Here is a 15,449-nt window from a genome sequence, read left to right on the forward strand (position 1 = left end):
TAATGTTTTCCGTCACCAACAGGGCAACTATGAACCTGATCTGTCCTGGAATGAGTCCGTGCAAACTGAAGACTACGGTCTGGCCTGGATTCCTACAAACCCACCGAGAACCGCAACCACTGAGTCGCCTCTTTTACCTCTGCCTGATGTTAGAACCACAGCAGCAGAAACAGGGTGGAGAAGAACAGCCACAGATCCTTCAGTCAAATCCACCAAGTCAGTCCAGAGTTCCACTAAAGAGACTTCCCTGCACAGTACCTCCACCCGACCACCAGAGGTCATTGTATCACCAGAAACCAGAGGAGACAATGACTTCAGAGCTCCTGTTTATTCCACCACAACAACCAGAAATGTCCAAACTACCACCACCCCCTTACACTCCAGTACAAAGACAGGCAGCATTGTCAGAAGTCCAGAAGATTCTACTGAGAAAGCTAAAGGTGGTGTTAGCACCACCCCTTCAACGTTCACCAGTCCAAAGACAAAAGATGGGAAAACTAAATTGTCACACAGAACCACTCCACCCACTGTGGCATCCAGTTTAAGTAAGACGAGCAGCACGTCTTCATCCTTCATCCATGCAGTGAGTGATCGAGGTCTGCTGCGTCCTGTAAATGAAGACACCACCCCTGCTTCGAGTCCTGAATCTGGAGTCGTTACAAAGATCCACAGAGAAACCACAAAACCTGCAAGTGAACGTCTTCCACACAGACCCACGACTTCCAGCATGCCTCATTTTTCCACAACCTCTATCAAGTTGAGTGGCGTTCTGTTGCAGACCACAGCGCCACTGTCCAACGGTGAGAGCCCCTCTGTCCTCCCCTCCACCTCCACCTCCTCTTCCTCCTCCTCCTTCACTTCCTCCCCTGTGTGTGACACTGCGGATCCTGGCAGCGTCCCCTCCGCCTGCCTGCATGTCCCTCCCTCCTCCTCTTGGCCTGTGTTGTCTGCCTCCACCTCGGACTCCCAGCATGCCGCTACCGCTGCACTGTCTCGCAAAGACCCGGCTCCTCCTTCAACCCCTGCGCTTGTCGCCTCCACCCTGCCTCACCTCCCTCACCCCTCACACCCTGTGTCTGGTTGGCACACTGTCTCCCATGGTGTTGGGTTCGATGATAGTGATAGGGATGGTGATGCGTTGTCTGGTTCTTCAGCGTCTGCAGTCTCTTCGGGTGACCCCTCCACATTTAGTGATACCCCTCCTCTTCAGTCGGTACCGGATCCATCTGGTACTAATGCCGCCACCGAATCCTCCTGGGATTCCTCGCTCTCTACAATCTCCTTTTCTCTCAGTCCGACCCTCCAGCCCTCAGTCGTCCTCTCTAGTGACTTCACCCTTTTTGGCGCCACCCCCGGCTTATCTCGCTCTGTCTCATTTGGGTTTGACGACTCCAGGTACGCCACAGGGAGCACAATAGACAGTATTCTTCCTGAGGTCAGTGGTGATGGGTTTACAGTAGCGAGTGACGTGGACGCTATGTGTGGCTGTTCTCTGGAGCCCTCAGCGTCTTCGTCCTGGTTGCATGCCTCTCCTCATTTCCCCCTGCCGTCCTCAGCTTGGGACTCTGCTAGTTTAGAGCTTTACTCTAGCTTACCTTCAGCTCCTGGTGTCGGTGCAGACGACTTCCTGAGTTCTCTGTCTGTGGGGGCGTCTGATGGTCTGTCCTTAGACCAGCCTCTGCTCTCCCATAGCGCTGTCTCCCCAACATTATCCTCTCCACACTCACACCTTCTCCAAGCCTCAAATAGTGACCTGCCCATTTCTGTTGCAGACACAGAGTCTGGCATCACCGATTCCTGGTTTTCGGCATCAGATGGGACCTCTGCCTACCCTTCCTCACCCACAGCATCCCCCTTTACCCCCACCCCAGAGGTACAGGTGTTAGACACTAGCAGTGCCTCTGGGTCGGCCCTGTTCCCTGATTCACAGGAGGGTGTAGATCAAGAGTGGGACCGGGTTCAAACCTCGGCCTCTGGGGATAGCGTGCTCCCTTATTCGACAAAAGTTACTAACACCGTCCCTCCGTCCACGTCCTCTGAGTCCGGGCAGACCCCCGATGATTTGGACGACCGCTCTTCTGCGTTCTATTTCGAAAGCGAGAGCGGCAGCGCTATCACATCGGATGTAGGAGGCACATCGACTCCGACCATACTAGCAGTAACGTCGGCTTCACCCTGGGCGCTGGGTGGGGAGGAGGAGAGCGGCTCAGGCCAGGGTGACAGCCTGTACGACAACGAGACATCCTCTGACTTCAGTATCGCTGATCGTACAGAAAGAGAGTCAGAGGAAGAGGAGCCCGTTGCAGGTAAAAATAGCCGTCCGTTCTGATTCACCAGCAAAATGCCAAGGGATAAGAAGAGTCCTGGATGTCATACAGATGACTAATCCTCCATCCACCAACAACTACATTTCATTTTTTCATTCCTTCTGTCGCGGAAAAAGGGAACAAATACATGCATGCACAGTAACATATTTTTTTTCATTCTTTTAACTCGCCAATCAAGTATTTCCATAATTTAATCATAATCTTTGTTATGACTTGAAACCCATGCTGTTTCTTTGTTTTTTCTATCTTAACTCATATAAATACTATTTGTCCTCTTCATTTATAAATCAGCCCATTCTTTTTAGGGCTTTAGGTGATGGGAATCTGTCCCAGCATGCAATGGGCAACGGACTGCTTTTCATTGAAGTCACAGGGATAAATGTGGTATCACTACACTCAATTATTCCAGTGGTTTTCAGTTTAAAGTGCTTATATTTCCACATGTATCAAATGAAAGTTAAGGCTGTCTGGGGGGGGTAGCCTTAGTGATCCTATTGTGATCCTATTACTCCTTCATAGTGTTTGCCCCTCGCACATATTTTGCCCATTATAAGTAAATGGGAAGATTTTGAAAATTCATAAAAAATTTGAACTTTGACCCACTCTTCCCATATATGTCCCCAAAATATAATGACATCTAGTCTTGGTCACTGGCAATCCATAAACCAAATTTGGTATGAATTCAACCGATAGTTTTACCGCTACAGACGTTTGAAATTTCACCCATTATAAGTAAATGGGGAAAAAAAAAGATTTTAAAAATTCATAAAAATTTTTTAACTTTGACCTACTTTTCCCAAAATGTAATGAGATCTATTCTGGGTCACTGGCAATGTATAAACCAAATTTGGTATGAATTTAACAAATAGTTTTGCTGCTAGAGTGTTAACAAAGAAACAAACAAATCGAACCAAAAACAATACCACTTTCCTCCCCTTCGGGAGCACGGTCATAATTGCAGTTTTTTAGTCCCAAAATGGTGGCAGCGTGACATAAACACTGCTGCAGTGCCATCTAACATCGGTTGACAAACACACAGCAGAGTTTGACCTCTTTGCTTCTATACTCTTTGTTGAGGGGCTGTCAAATACTGCACAACACGACTTTTTCATCAGTTATTAGAAACAATCAGATGAATCTAAACTCCCTTTTATTAAAGTGTTTTAAAAACAGCAGCATCTTTTCAACATTAGTGTCTGTGTGTCCCACCTCAGTACGTATATCAAATATCCTAAGTATAGAGTGCAGATATGAAGCTTTTCTGGCTTCACATTTCAGTTATGATGTCTGCTTCCTTTAACACCTGTACTATTTATGAACTTTTATTCATTTGTAAGTTTATTAATAAAAAAAATCAGCCTCTCTTTTGTTTGAGAATATAGGCTACTAAAACAACATGCATAATATGGAATATCTGCTTATAGCAAATGGCATGATGCCTTTGTGTTTTAGAGATTTTCAAAATCTTAAATCTCAGTTGCAAATTACTCGTTTATTATCCTGTGGTAATCCTGCAATGGCCACTAGAGGGCAGCAGAGTTCTTCAGTAACTAACTGACCCCTTCTACATCCTGAAAGTTCCAACCACCCTGCAAACTGTCAGAGATGCTTTAAAATCCACAGGGATTAGTAACAGAATTCTGTAACCCTGAGACTTTTAGTTTAGTCTAGTTTTACCAGATCAGTCCTTATCGGAGGGTTTTTCTCAATAAGCCATTGCATAATTTACGATAAACGACTGTTTTCTACATGTCTTTTTAGATTTCGGTGGAATGACTTAATATTAAAGGGCTGTTCTAGTGTCTTTGCACATTTTATTCCATTCTGAAGCCAGTTAAAACAACTATAAATATTCCCATATTTTAACCTCAAACTTTTGCCACTTCAAAGTTTTCTCACAAGTTGATGCAATTACTTCAGAGTTTCATGGTAATCTTTTGAAAACTCTTTTGGCATTGTACTCAAGGACACTTGTGTGAGACTTTTTAAATTTTAATTTCCGTCTAGTGTTTGCTCATCATTTGATCCTTTATGTTTTGATTTTCCAGTAACGCATCCCACAGTGCTGAACTTCTGGGTAAGTCTGTGGTTGTTTGGGTCGTGAAGAGCTGTTGAAAATGGCCTCTGTGCTGCTACACGAGTACATGACAAAAACAGATTTCTTAGAAGAGAAATTTAAAAGGTTGTTTTCTAAGATGGGGTATTGTTTTTGTCTTTAAGTTGACTCACAGGTCAGGAGTTCTGTACAGATTGAAAAGCCCTTTGAAACAACATTTTTAACCAAAGAATCCAAGATAGAAGTTGTCATTCACCTAATTTGTCTGATGGACCCTGGCAGCTCTTTAAGGAAACTAAAGTACCTTTTCAATCATTTATTTTGTGATTTACTGTGCTTTGTATTGAACATTATTTAACATTAATATAAAATAGATAAGATTACAGTTTTTTCTCATAAAATTGACCTGTAAATGTGTGGGTGACTTACATTTGTACTACAGATTTATCAAAACATCATCCTCTGTTTATTTTTAAAATTCATCCATCAATTGAAACAACTTAGTGATGACTTTTAATTCATTTGTTTCACACATTTATTCCTTACTTTTCCATAATTACCACAACTGTCCGTCAATTGTTATCTTTCAATATAAACATTTATCTTTGACATCTCCACTCGGCTTCTTAGCAGTTTTCACATCCAAAGCTCTTTGACTCATTATGTGCAAAAGCACTAGAATGGCTCTTATGAAAAAATACCGTCTTTCTCTGAGACGTACAATAACTGAACTCTGTCTTTATCTTTTAATCTGAAATCTTTTTAAGCGCACACTTTTAGTACAGTTCTGTGTCCTCACTTTTCATCCAATCTCCTTTGAGCTGTGGTGTTTCTTCAATTTCTGAGGAAAAGAATCATCCTTTCCATCTTCCGAACATGAATTTTCTTTCCTTTTCCTCCATTCTCATCCGTGTGTGTGTCCAGGCTTTTTTAAGGAGCAGACAAATATCTTTTTGCATGGATGAATGAATGAATGGGTTTTACTCGGAGTAGAATGTGCACAACAGGTTCTTTGAGCTAAACAGTGCTGACCCAGACATTCACAGCTGAACTGAGTCAGTTTGTGTAGAAGGGGTAAGTTCTGACAAACATCCAGTCAAGGTTAATCTATACTAGTGTTTTCCGTTCCCGTAAGCAGATTATAAAAGGGGGGATTCAGTAACAGCAGCTCACTAAGGTCAGGTTCAGCCGTCTCCTTATTCACACTTAGAATTATTCTGCTTGTTTGACACTGGCTCACTTCTGATTGTGTGCTGCTGCAGTTTGATGAATTTGACCTCTCCTGATCTGTGATGGTCTTCTGATGAAGAGCCTTTGTGCACTTCTGTGTTTCATTGAAGTGGTTCAGCAGGTGGTTTGAATGTGCTGAGTTTAGTGTTTATGGGGTGGGTGGCTGAGCGTGAATGGCGAGACGCTGTGTTTGGGTGCTCGGATGTTAATACGGTTCATGTTTCTTTCTGGAGTAGATATTACTGGTTGGAGAATGTCAGAGTTTTAGTTGTGCAAACAGTTCAAGGAGGACAAGTTGCTCTGCAGGTGGGAATGAGACGATTGGCGGAGTTAATGGTCATCCTTTTCATGTCTCATACCGTTTCTAAATATGATGTCAAATCATTGGGACAGTCTATAATTTGGGTAAATCATATATAAAGACAGCAGGGGACATGTATTAAAATTTTTGGCATAAAATTACTTGTGAAATATTGCACTGGTCTACAAGGAAAATGCTTCCAGAATAAAAGTAATGAAATTTTACCACATGAGAGTCACTGATGAAGAAAAGTCAAGTCAAAAATGCTGGTTGGCTGAAGTTTCCAAGATACAGCCTTGGGTCAAAATGTGAAATTCAAGAATTAACGAGAGAATGGGTTTGACTCAAAAGGAATATTTGTCTCAGAGCTACAAGATCTATTTCAAAACACTGTCTGCACATTAGAATACATTCACTTTACAGGCTGTATTTAGTGGAAGATTTATAAAACTATTATATAAATGTATATAAACCAATATATATGTGTAATAACACTTTATCATATACCTTGAAAACATGAGCAAACTGGCACTTTTGTCATTTATTTTCCAATTAATCTTATTAAAATACGTAACATTTAGCACATTTAATGTCTGAAGCAAATCATTTCTAAAAAATTGTAGACCAGTGTTGTCGGTTCAGTGTTATTTAATACCACACATAGTCAGACAAGTTACATTCAAACACCAAACTGTCCACAAATTTGGATTAAACATAGATTACATTACATTACATTAGACAATCAAGACAGAATAAAATGCAAGAAAAAGTGTGCATGCATAAAGATAACGCAAAAAACAATATAAAATAATAATAATAAAAACAATACAAACTCTATACATATTTATTATACAAGTCATTATTCAGGTTTTGTTTTTGTTTTTTTTGTGAATCGCAGCCAGCCGCTGTTTTGTTTCTCATCCCACTCTACAATCACCTCGTAAACATCAGTATTTGTTAAGAAGCTAAGTTTCAGGGATCACTAATCATTCCTTATCCTTAATTGTAGCCACATTTCCTGCAGAGTGAAAACAACTTATCTAGTAAATCCTTTTAAATCCTTCTTTTTAGGCTAAAATACGTCTACAGGACCAGACAAAAACTTTTTCCTAGAGCTAAAAAACAGACATTTGTGATTGTAACATATTGAGCCTCATGAAAAAGGAAAGAACAGTTTCAATGTATTTCATTTTTCTGATAAAGGAGTTTCGTCATGTCCACTTAAAGTCACATTTTTACAATTTGTTGAAGCTGAAAATGGATGAATGTTATAAGAAAATAGCAGAAAACTGCTTTTAAAAATCTAGTGTTTTTACCGTACAATTCGCACAAAACATCACACAAAAAGTTTGGCTTTTCTCATTTTATACGTTGGGCATAAATGTTTTATACATTTCAGTGAGTTTGTGTTAACATATGACCTTTCTTCGCAGTCATTTATTGACTCAGATCATATTGAGTCAGTGTTGCTCTATTTTTTGTGATGGCATTCAGGGGAAATCTTCTCTACATCTGACCTTTCCTAAGTGATTTATTATTTTACTCCACTCATTTGTAGGTAAATTCAAAAGGGTTATTATATCAGAATAGGAGAAACTGAAGCGTAGGTGACTTTTTTAACAAAATATAGCATTAACTGAACATAGAAACAAGTGATTTGTCAAAATAAAATGGGTTTTATTGGTGAATCAATGTTGCGTTCAATACAGAGCCTCTGAATGTCAAAAAAAACCAAATGGTACCAATCGTTTCAGAGCTGAATAATTCCACTTTAACTGACTTCTTTTTAATACATATAAGTTGGATTAGTTCAAATGTTATTGAATATTTCTGTAAAATATTAAACAATGGTTTCAACCTTTGAGGGTCACATGCTGCCAAATTATTTGTACCTTCATTAATCATTGAAAATGGATGCCAAAACAAGTTTAATCATACATTTTGCTCCCTACGTTTACCCATTAAAGTCCAATCTAATACATTCCTGCAACCAGAGCTGCTTTGCCTCTGACGTTTAATCCTCCGGTGTGCTTCAGGTGGCAGGTATAACTCACTCTGTCATGAGTTTAACCTCTCTCCGCTGTCCTTTACTTATTTTTCTCAACATCCAGATGCCAGTAACAGCAGCCATGAGTCGCGGGTGGGCTCAATCAGGGAAAGGGAGAGGAAGGCTGTGGTTCCTCTGGCCGTCATCTCCACCCTCACCGTCTTCGGCCTCATCGTCCTCATCAGCATCCTCATCTACTGGAGGTCAGAAACAGTGATGTGACTAGTACTTTTCGTCAAGTAGAAATTTAAGTCATTTGTACTCGACTTGAGTATTTTCACTTAATGCATTCTCGTGTTTTATTTATTCGTGTACATCAGTGCATTGCAGAGGTAAATATTATACTTTATACTCATTTTGTACATTTTTTCTGACAGGTATAATTACTTGTCAGATTAATTTTTCATCTCTTTCCTATTCAGTGCAAACACATATTTCAACATGTCTTGGTTTTATATGTTTATGATAACCTGAAGTATTAAGTGTGCGTTTTGCTCATTCTAAAGCTAAATAACTAGCTGATTTCAACTGAAGGATGATGTTTTTCAACGTTTGAAAGAAAAATCTCCTTCTTCAACTCTTGAAAAACTCAGGAAAATGCTGTGTCACAAAGCTGAAAACAGGGCAGTTATAGCTGGGTGGTGGTCCAACAGAGCAAAAGCCAGTGTTCCCTTTTTAACTTTTATTTCTGTCTATCAGAACACTGATGTGAAAACTGGTGAAAGACACCATGAAACTTTAAAGAAATCCCAAATAATGGAAGCATCCTTCAGTCTGAAGGTCTCTTAGGCTAATGCCAGGCAATAGAGAGGTTCTAACATGTGAGCATAGCAGCAGATACACCCAATAAATGTCAGATTTTTTTAATAAAAAATAAGTTCATTGAGTTTCCAAGAGAAATATATATAAAAAAACATAAAAGTTGATGTAGAAATTATCCTTAAAGCATTGAGTTAACTACATACTTAAGTCCATGATAAAGAAAAGAAAAGAAAAGAAAAGCTGAGGGTCCCTTATTTTGTTTACACATAGTTATTGAGACATCAACTTTTACCACTTATACACCCCTTGATGTGTCAGAGGAGGCACAGTTTGTACTTGTAATTTCCGTCGTATTAACACAGTTCATCTTTCATCTATTCATCTACAGAGGTTACAGATAAGGATTCTGGTATTAGAACAAAAAAAACACCCTCTTACCCAGATTCATCCAGCTTTTGTGATAAATCTTTGTCCCTTATAGCTAATAAATGGGCTTTGAGATGCTTCCTTGAGCTTCCGTGCACTCCGTGGTCAACCTGTATATTTACACATTGAAGAAATGATTCTTTTGTCTTTTAAGAGACTTATGTCTGTAAAGGTCTGTTCTCTACATCTTATCCTTTGTCCCCCTGAAATATATGTTTGATTAAGTGTCTGAAATGCATCACATTGTCCAAGTTAGCAAAAAAGAAATATTAAATACAGCACGAATTATAAACATCGTTTATCACATTGAACTTCTTGAACCATGTGTAGAATTAACACCATCTTACCATCATGCACACCATCCTAACAAAAACTTTACACAAAAACCATTAAATTAGCAAACATTATATTATTTTACACATATACCTTTAAGTCATCCTTTACCAATTTTACTGCTTTTATGATGCTTTATTTAAAATCAACTTTAAATGACTCTATAAACCCCAGAAACACCTAAAATAGATTTTACCACTACAAAATGTTCCCTCTGTTTTGCTGAGCTCATGAAAAGTTGACTTTTAAGAGAAATGTGGTACTCTCTGGATGATGACACTGCAAACATATGATGAATTTACTAATCCATAAAGGCCCAGTCCTACTTTTGTGGTAGTTCCTAAATGAATTTTTCTTTATATTTAACCTTTTAAAGCAATTTATCACCATTTATGATAATATTATCCTCTGCATTTAGCATTTTTCAGTGTAAATCATGTATTTTTCTATATTTATTTTGCTGATTATGTAGATGTTTATAAAAACTAAAAACTTATTATATCAGAAACAGAAAAAAAAATGAAAAAGTGACTTTTTCAGCAAAGATCTCAAAAACTGAATGTACAAACAAGTGTGTCCATCCACTGTCATTGATCCAACCCCATGGGTTTTAGTGGTGATACAATATTGTAGAAGATAATGGCATTTCTATGGTCACTACGGCGCCTCTGAACGTCCAAATGGGTCATATCTGATTATGATTTAAAGCTGAGAAACTGCGCTTTACTGCGATTATTTCCATGTATTGATAGAATTAGTGGATCCACAGGTATTAAACAGTTCAGATCAGTAGATGATTTTGAATGAGATGAACAGTGGATTTTTGGGTCTTTATGGGTTAATGACTAAACTGCCAACAGTATATGAAGTATAGCTCAACCTTAAACATGAGCAGTAGATTTAACATGAAAATAGACATAGTAGTAAATGTGAAACATGACAACTTTAATATGATGAATGAAAAAATCTATGTAAAAATACAGAAATCACTTTTGGGAAAATAAAACCACGTCCCATTGAATAATAAGACGGGGCAGGGTTATGACCTATACTACAACAAGCCACAAGGGGGCAGCCAACATATTTTACATTCACTTTTAGGGAGCTGTTTTCCTGTCCATTGCTGTGTTTTACATCTTTATATTTTGCCACATCAGAAAGGTCATCGTTTTTGATTTTTTGAGGGGAGAAAAATTAATAAATAAATAATAACTGCCTTTTTTAGAGAAGCTCAGGTGTATTTTGGTGTTCAAACACTACATGTAAAAGTGTGTATAATTTATCAGTATTTATAAAATCACACTGGTCCACTGGAGGCTCAGCTCTCACTCCCTGCCCTTTAACCCCGTCATAGCTGATATAAGGGGGGGGGGGGGCTGTGAAGTGGTCGATAGAAGACTCATATTTGTGTGCGAGGCTTAATCTCCTTCAACATGAGCTCTGTTTTGATCTTACATTGTGCTAAGTGTTGTTGTTATTTGTGTTCATGTGTGTGTCTGTGTGTGTTTGTGCACCAACAGGCCCTTAACTGACAATACCCCCTGTGTTGTGCTGCTGATGTATCTGCCAGCAGATTGAATGAAGCCTTTCAGTGTTTTTGATTCCTGTCGACCGACCTTGAGAGATGCTGTTTTGAAATACTAGATTTAGAGCAGACAAAAGTTTCAATATGAATAGTTCAAAAGTTATTTTTTTTTCCTGTTTAGGGCATAAACCCAAAAGTTTCTTTTCTTTTTGTGGTGAAAACATCTTCTCTGAGGGAAAAAAAAAAAAAAAACCCTGCTGCCCACTCAGACCGTGAAATAACCAACTTCAGAAATCCAATCAAGGACATGCTGTCAAATGTAGTGTAAACACTTTTAGTCATATTTTTCTCAGACTGTACATTTCTCATCTGGTGCGTTGACATATTGTTCTTGTTTTGCGCTCTGCTTGTTGTTGTATCTCCAAGATTGAGCAGTGCTAAGCCAGTAATAATCTGAGGAGCAGGGGGGATTAATCCTCGGTGACGGATGTACCTCTGCTTCAGCCCGGAGCGTCCAGAAAGGGTCTGGGATAGAAAAGGACATCCGCCTGATTATGTCGGACAGAAAGAGTCGTGTCAGCATCTTGTAGGGCGAGCGGCGGGAGGCCAAACTGCACTAATCCTTGTTGGTGTTATGTCCTTTTTCACTGACAACACGGTGCTCATTTGGACACTTTTCGGTTGCTGTGCATTGGAGGTCAAACAGTTTGAGGGGCTTTTAGTAGAGATGTACAGCACACCGGAAGATACTTTAATGAGTTTAGTGCATTACAGATCAAATCTATCTAACTCAGGTTTTCTGTCAATGGGATTTTTAGAACATCTATTAAAGACGTTCAACAAAAGTGCAGACATAAGTGTTCTCAACTTTAGAGTGTCCATATTTTTAGTTATTTTCATACTGAGCAGAGGTTTGGAACAGCAGGTGTGATGTTGACTGGTGCACATTGCCTGGTAATTAATTAAACAAACAGGTTAACGTCAGCAACATCTAAGCAGAGAGAAGTTCATCATGCAAAAGATAAAAGAATGACTAAAATCTGTCTTTGAAAACTATTTTAATAGAAAAATATTTATAATAGGTTTCAATAAATGAATATAAATTTTTTTTTTAAATTGTTTAATAATTTGCATTTCTTGATAATTTTTTTGGTACTTTATTTAACCAGACAGAATCCCATTGAGATCGAGATCTCTTTTAGAAGGGTGATCTGGCCAAGAGGTCAGCGGCACAGGCCAAGAAAGAAAACAGGTATTACAGACAGGGACTAACAATAAATTAAAACAAACAGTAATTACATGGTAATAACACAAAAGTTAGACAGTTTTTTAAGTTGCAGTTGATAAAGTGCAAAAATTTAGTTGAGGTCACAGCAATTTAAAAACACAGGCATTGTCTGATTGATTCTTGTTGTCTTGTCCATAAGATGGAGCAAAAAGCTTGAAATGACATGAGTTCTGGCATTTTCAGCTCCACTTGGAGTGAATTCCAGGCAGAGGGGGCAGCAAAGCTAAAAGCTCACTTCCTTTCTCTTCTAAAGTAACAAAGAAATGATTTATATTATTTATTTAGTTATTTGTGCAGCCTTTTACCTTTTACACCAAGGCAATCCATCCAATAGATGTTCAGACAATTCAGACAGAATCAAAAAGTGGACAAAGCACCGCCATCTTCATATCCTATAGTAAAAACACACACAAAAGAACAGAATTCAGCAAACATTAACAATGTAAGAATACTGAATAACATTGAAAAAGTAGCACATTTTAATTTTTCATAAAACAAATATTTAAATGAATTAAAACATCAGTGGTGACAAAGCATTATGTCACCAATTAAATCCCAATTTCTTTTTTTTTTTTTTTTTAACTTGTCTTGTCCATCATCATAACAGCAGAATGGTAGTCTGGGTGCCTTTTGGTGCTGAACAAATTTTCTTTGCCAATTGGGTAACTTCATAAAGTACATGAAGCTCCCCTTGATATTCTACTGTCTTTATTATGAGTTTTGTTGAACCACATATCAATGCTGGACCTGACTTGGCGGGGTGAAGGGGAGAGAGCAAGAAAGAAGGTGGCCAAGACCCTCACAAGAAAGTATCAACAATACAAACAGTAACAATCATGGTGATAATTATAATGGTAACAATAAGAATTAAAAAAAAAAAAAAAAATCCCAATTTCATCCTTTTTTTTTTCATTCTCAAATCTCACAGCTGAAACATTTTTCGGGTTTTTTGGGAATTTTTTTTTTTTTTTTTTTTTTTGGCTGTGATAATCCCTGATGCCCATTCCTGGATGAGACAACACAGAGCCAATCTGATCCGTTTAGAAACTTGTCAAGGATTAACTGAACATCTTTTTTCCTGTGTTTTGGTGAAGATTAACGTGTATTCTCCAGAATCTGGGCTAACGTCGTGTTGTATAAAAACAAAAGCTTCTTCCATCTCAAAGCTGGTTTTACAGGGTCAGAGTCAATGCAGTACAAATATATTCTTGTTTTTTTTCCTTTCATTTATTTTTCAGGATTAGAGCCATATTTTCTTTACATTTATTGAATACTGTATGAGATACTTGGATATTATTATTACTTTTTTATTATTAATATTATTTTCTGATTGTTTATGTATGTGTTTTATAAGGTTTATGTAAAGCTGAATGTATGAATATGACTGCAGTTCATACAGTTTTTGTAAATAAAAATGTGCATGTTTTCTGTGCAGAACATGTTTTCAGACCGCTCATTTCTACATCGATGACAACTCATCACCGAGAGTCATCGCCCCATCAACAGTCATGTTAACATCAGGTAACACACAAGTTTATGGACAAAAGTTCTTTTCTGACTCATATCTGGCTCATAAATCCTTATTCTTCTGAGAAAAATATCTTTACCTCTTATTATTCTCTCATTCTAAAACATGTTCACCTCATGACAATGTCCTTGCTTCATAAAAAAAATGTTACATCTGTTATAAATTAAATAATTTCTGAAATGCTCTTCATTTCAGTTCCTTTACTATTTAAAAATCTTCATTTTCCAGATACCATCGCATATATAATATATGTCCTGGTTTAATGTGACGTATGACATTTTTGTAAAGTAAAAATGAGCATTTGATTTGAGACTTGAATCACATATCTTTGAAAAATGTGGGAAAGGATTAATAGAGTTTATTAATCCCTATAAAGCAGATAGTGTATGAATTGTCCTTGACTCACTGAATTATACCAACTGAGGTTTGAAAGAAGGGAAGGAATAAAAGAAGGAAATTAACAAAAAGAAGGAAGGAAATTAACAAAAGAAACAAAAGAAGGAAATGAAAGAAGGTGGCAAGGAAAGTTCTTCAGTTTTTACCCCTTGGCTGAAGGGTATTATAATCATTTTTTCGTCTGTCTGTCTGTCCATTCAACGACATAATTGCATTACATGTAGAATGCATTGACATATCTGCACCAAATGTATACTGTGGATGCATCTTGGCATGGAGCAAAAGCCTGTTGAAACTAGGTGACCTTGACCTACTTTTTCAAGGTTAAATGGCCGTGGGGCTTGTGCAGTTATAATACCTGAGTACTTTCATAATTGTAACAAGATTTACACAAAGACAATCTAATCTAAATTATAGGGCAGTAACTTTCAACAGAATCTTACACTATATTTGACCGAGGGGGATTAAAAGTGCACAGCATGTTATGTTCTTTCTTTTGGTTCAATTAATGTTTGGATTTTTAGTAATATCTGTCTTAACACTTTGCAAACTCTCCAAAATGAAAGTGTTAATGCTGAAGGTACTTTCAAAAGTGTGCTGGTTTTGCGAAAAAACTCTAAAACCTTTTTGGAAAAAAAAAAAAGAATAAGTAAAAATGTTTTCACTGATTAAAAAATCTTCTGGATGGAAAATAAACTATGAATTTGCATAAGTTTCATCAGTTTGATCTCAGAATCCAACCTCTCTTCACTGAGTCACTTTCCCTTTTTTTGTATCACAATCTGCCAATATTCATAATCACATTAATGTACGAAGTATTTAATAATTTTGCATAATAACAGACGATTACAGTCTTCGTCATCTCCTCTTTCACTGAATATGTTTCAGATGATCAGACTGTGTTTCCGGTGAAGGACTTTGTCCAACATGTGGCAGAACTTCATGACACCCTGGGCTTCCAGCGAGAGTTTGAGGTACGAAACCAGAAACATAACTACAGTTTTAACACCCAAGTGAAAGTTAACTATATTGTTTTTGTGATGATCGTGTCTGATTGTCATCATGTTGTCATCTGCATGTTGCATGACGAGCTGTGACTGTGTCATATTTAACCAGGGGAAGCTTAGCAGAAGGCTTCAACATCATGTGACTAATGCAGAGCTTGTTGGGTTAATATTAATCCAAAAATGGGTTGTTAACATTATTTTAAGTGTTTGGGGATCGATGTTC

The 15,449-nt window shown here is 37.9% G+C and overlaps 1 protein-coding gene across 4 annotated transcripts in view; it reads left to right on the top strand.

Moving 5' to 3' along the window:
• The window catches only part of ptprz1a (protein tyrosine phosphatase receptor type Z1a), a 117,875-nt gene that overhangs the window by 79,214 nt on the left and 23,212 nt on the right, over positions 1–15,449 (top strand). For 2 of the 4 annotated variants that reach the window (XM_030137608.1, XM_030137609.1), the window contains exons 12-16: positions 23–800; positions 1,773–2,306; positions 8,026–8,164; positions 13,731–13,816; positions 15,108–15,193. In XM_030137608.1, the coding sequence (XP_029993468.1) occupies positions 23–800; positions 1,773–2,306; positions 8,026–8,164; positions 13,731–13,816; positions 15,108–15,193 (1,623 nt within the window). Of the gene's footprint in view, positions 1–22; positions 2,307–8,025; positions 8,165–13,730; positions 13,817–15,107; positions 15,194–15,449 lie in introns of all 4 variants that reach the window. The other 2 variants (XM_030137607.1, XM_030137610.1) reach the window with 2 other exon arrangements.

Source organism: Sphaeramia orbicularis, chromosome 6 (genome assembly GCF_902148855.1).
Source record: "Sphaeramia orbicularis chromosome 6, fSphaOr1.1, whole genome shotgun sequence".
NCBI classification, from domain to species: Eukaryota; Metazoa; Chordata; class Actinopteri; order Kurtiformes; family Apogonidae; genus Sphaeramia; species Sphaeramia orbicularis.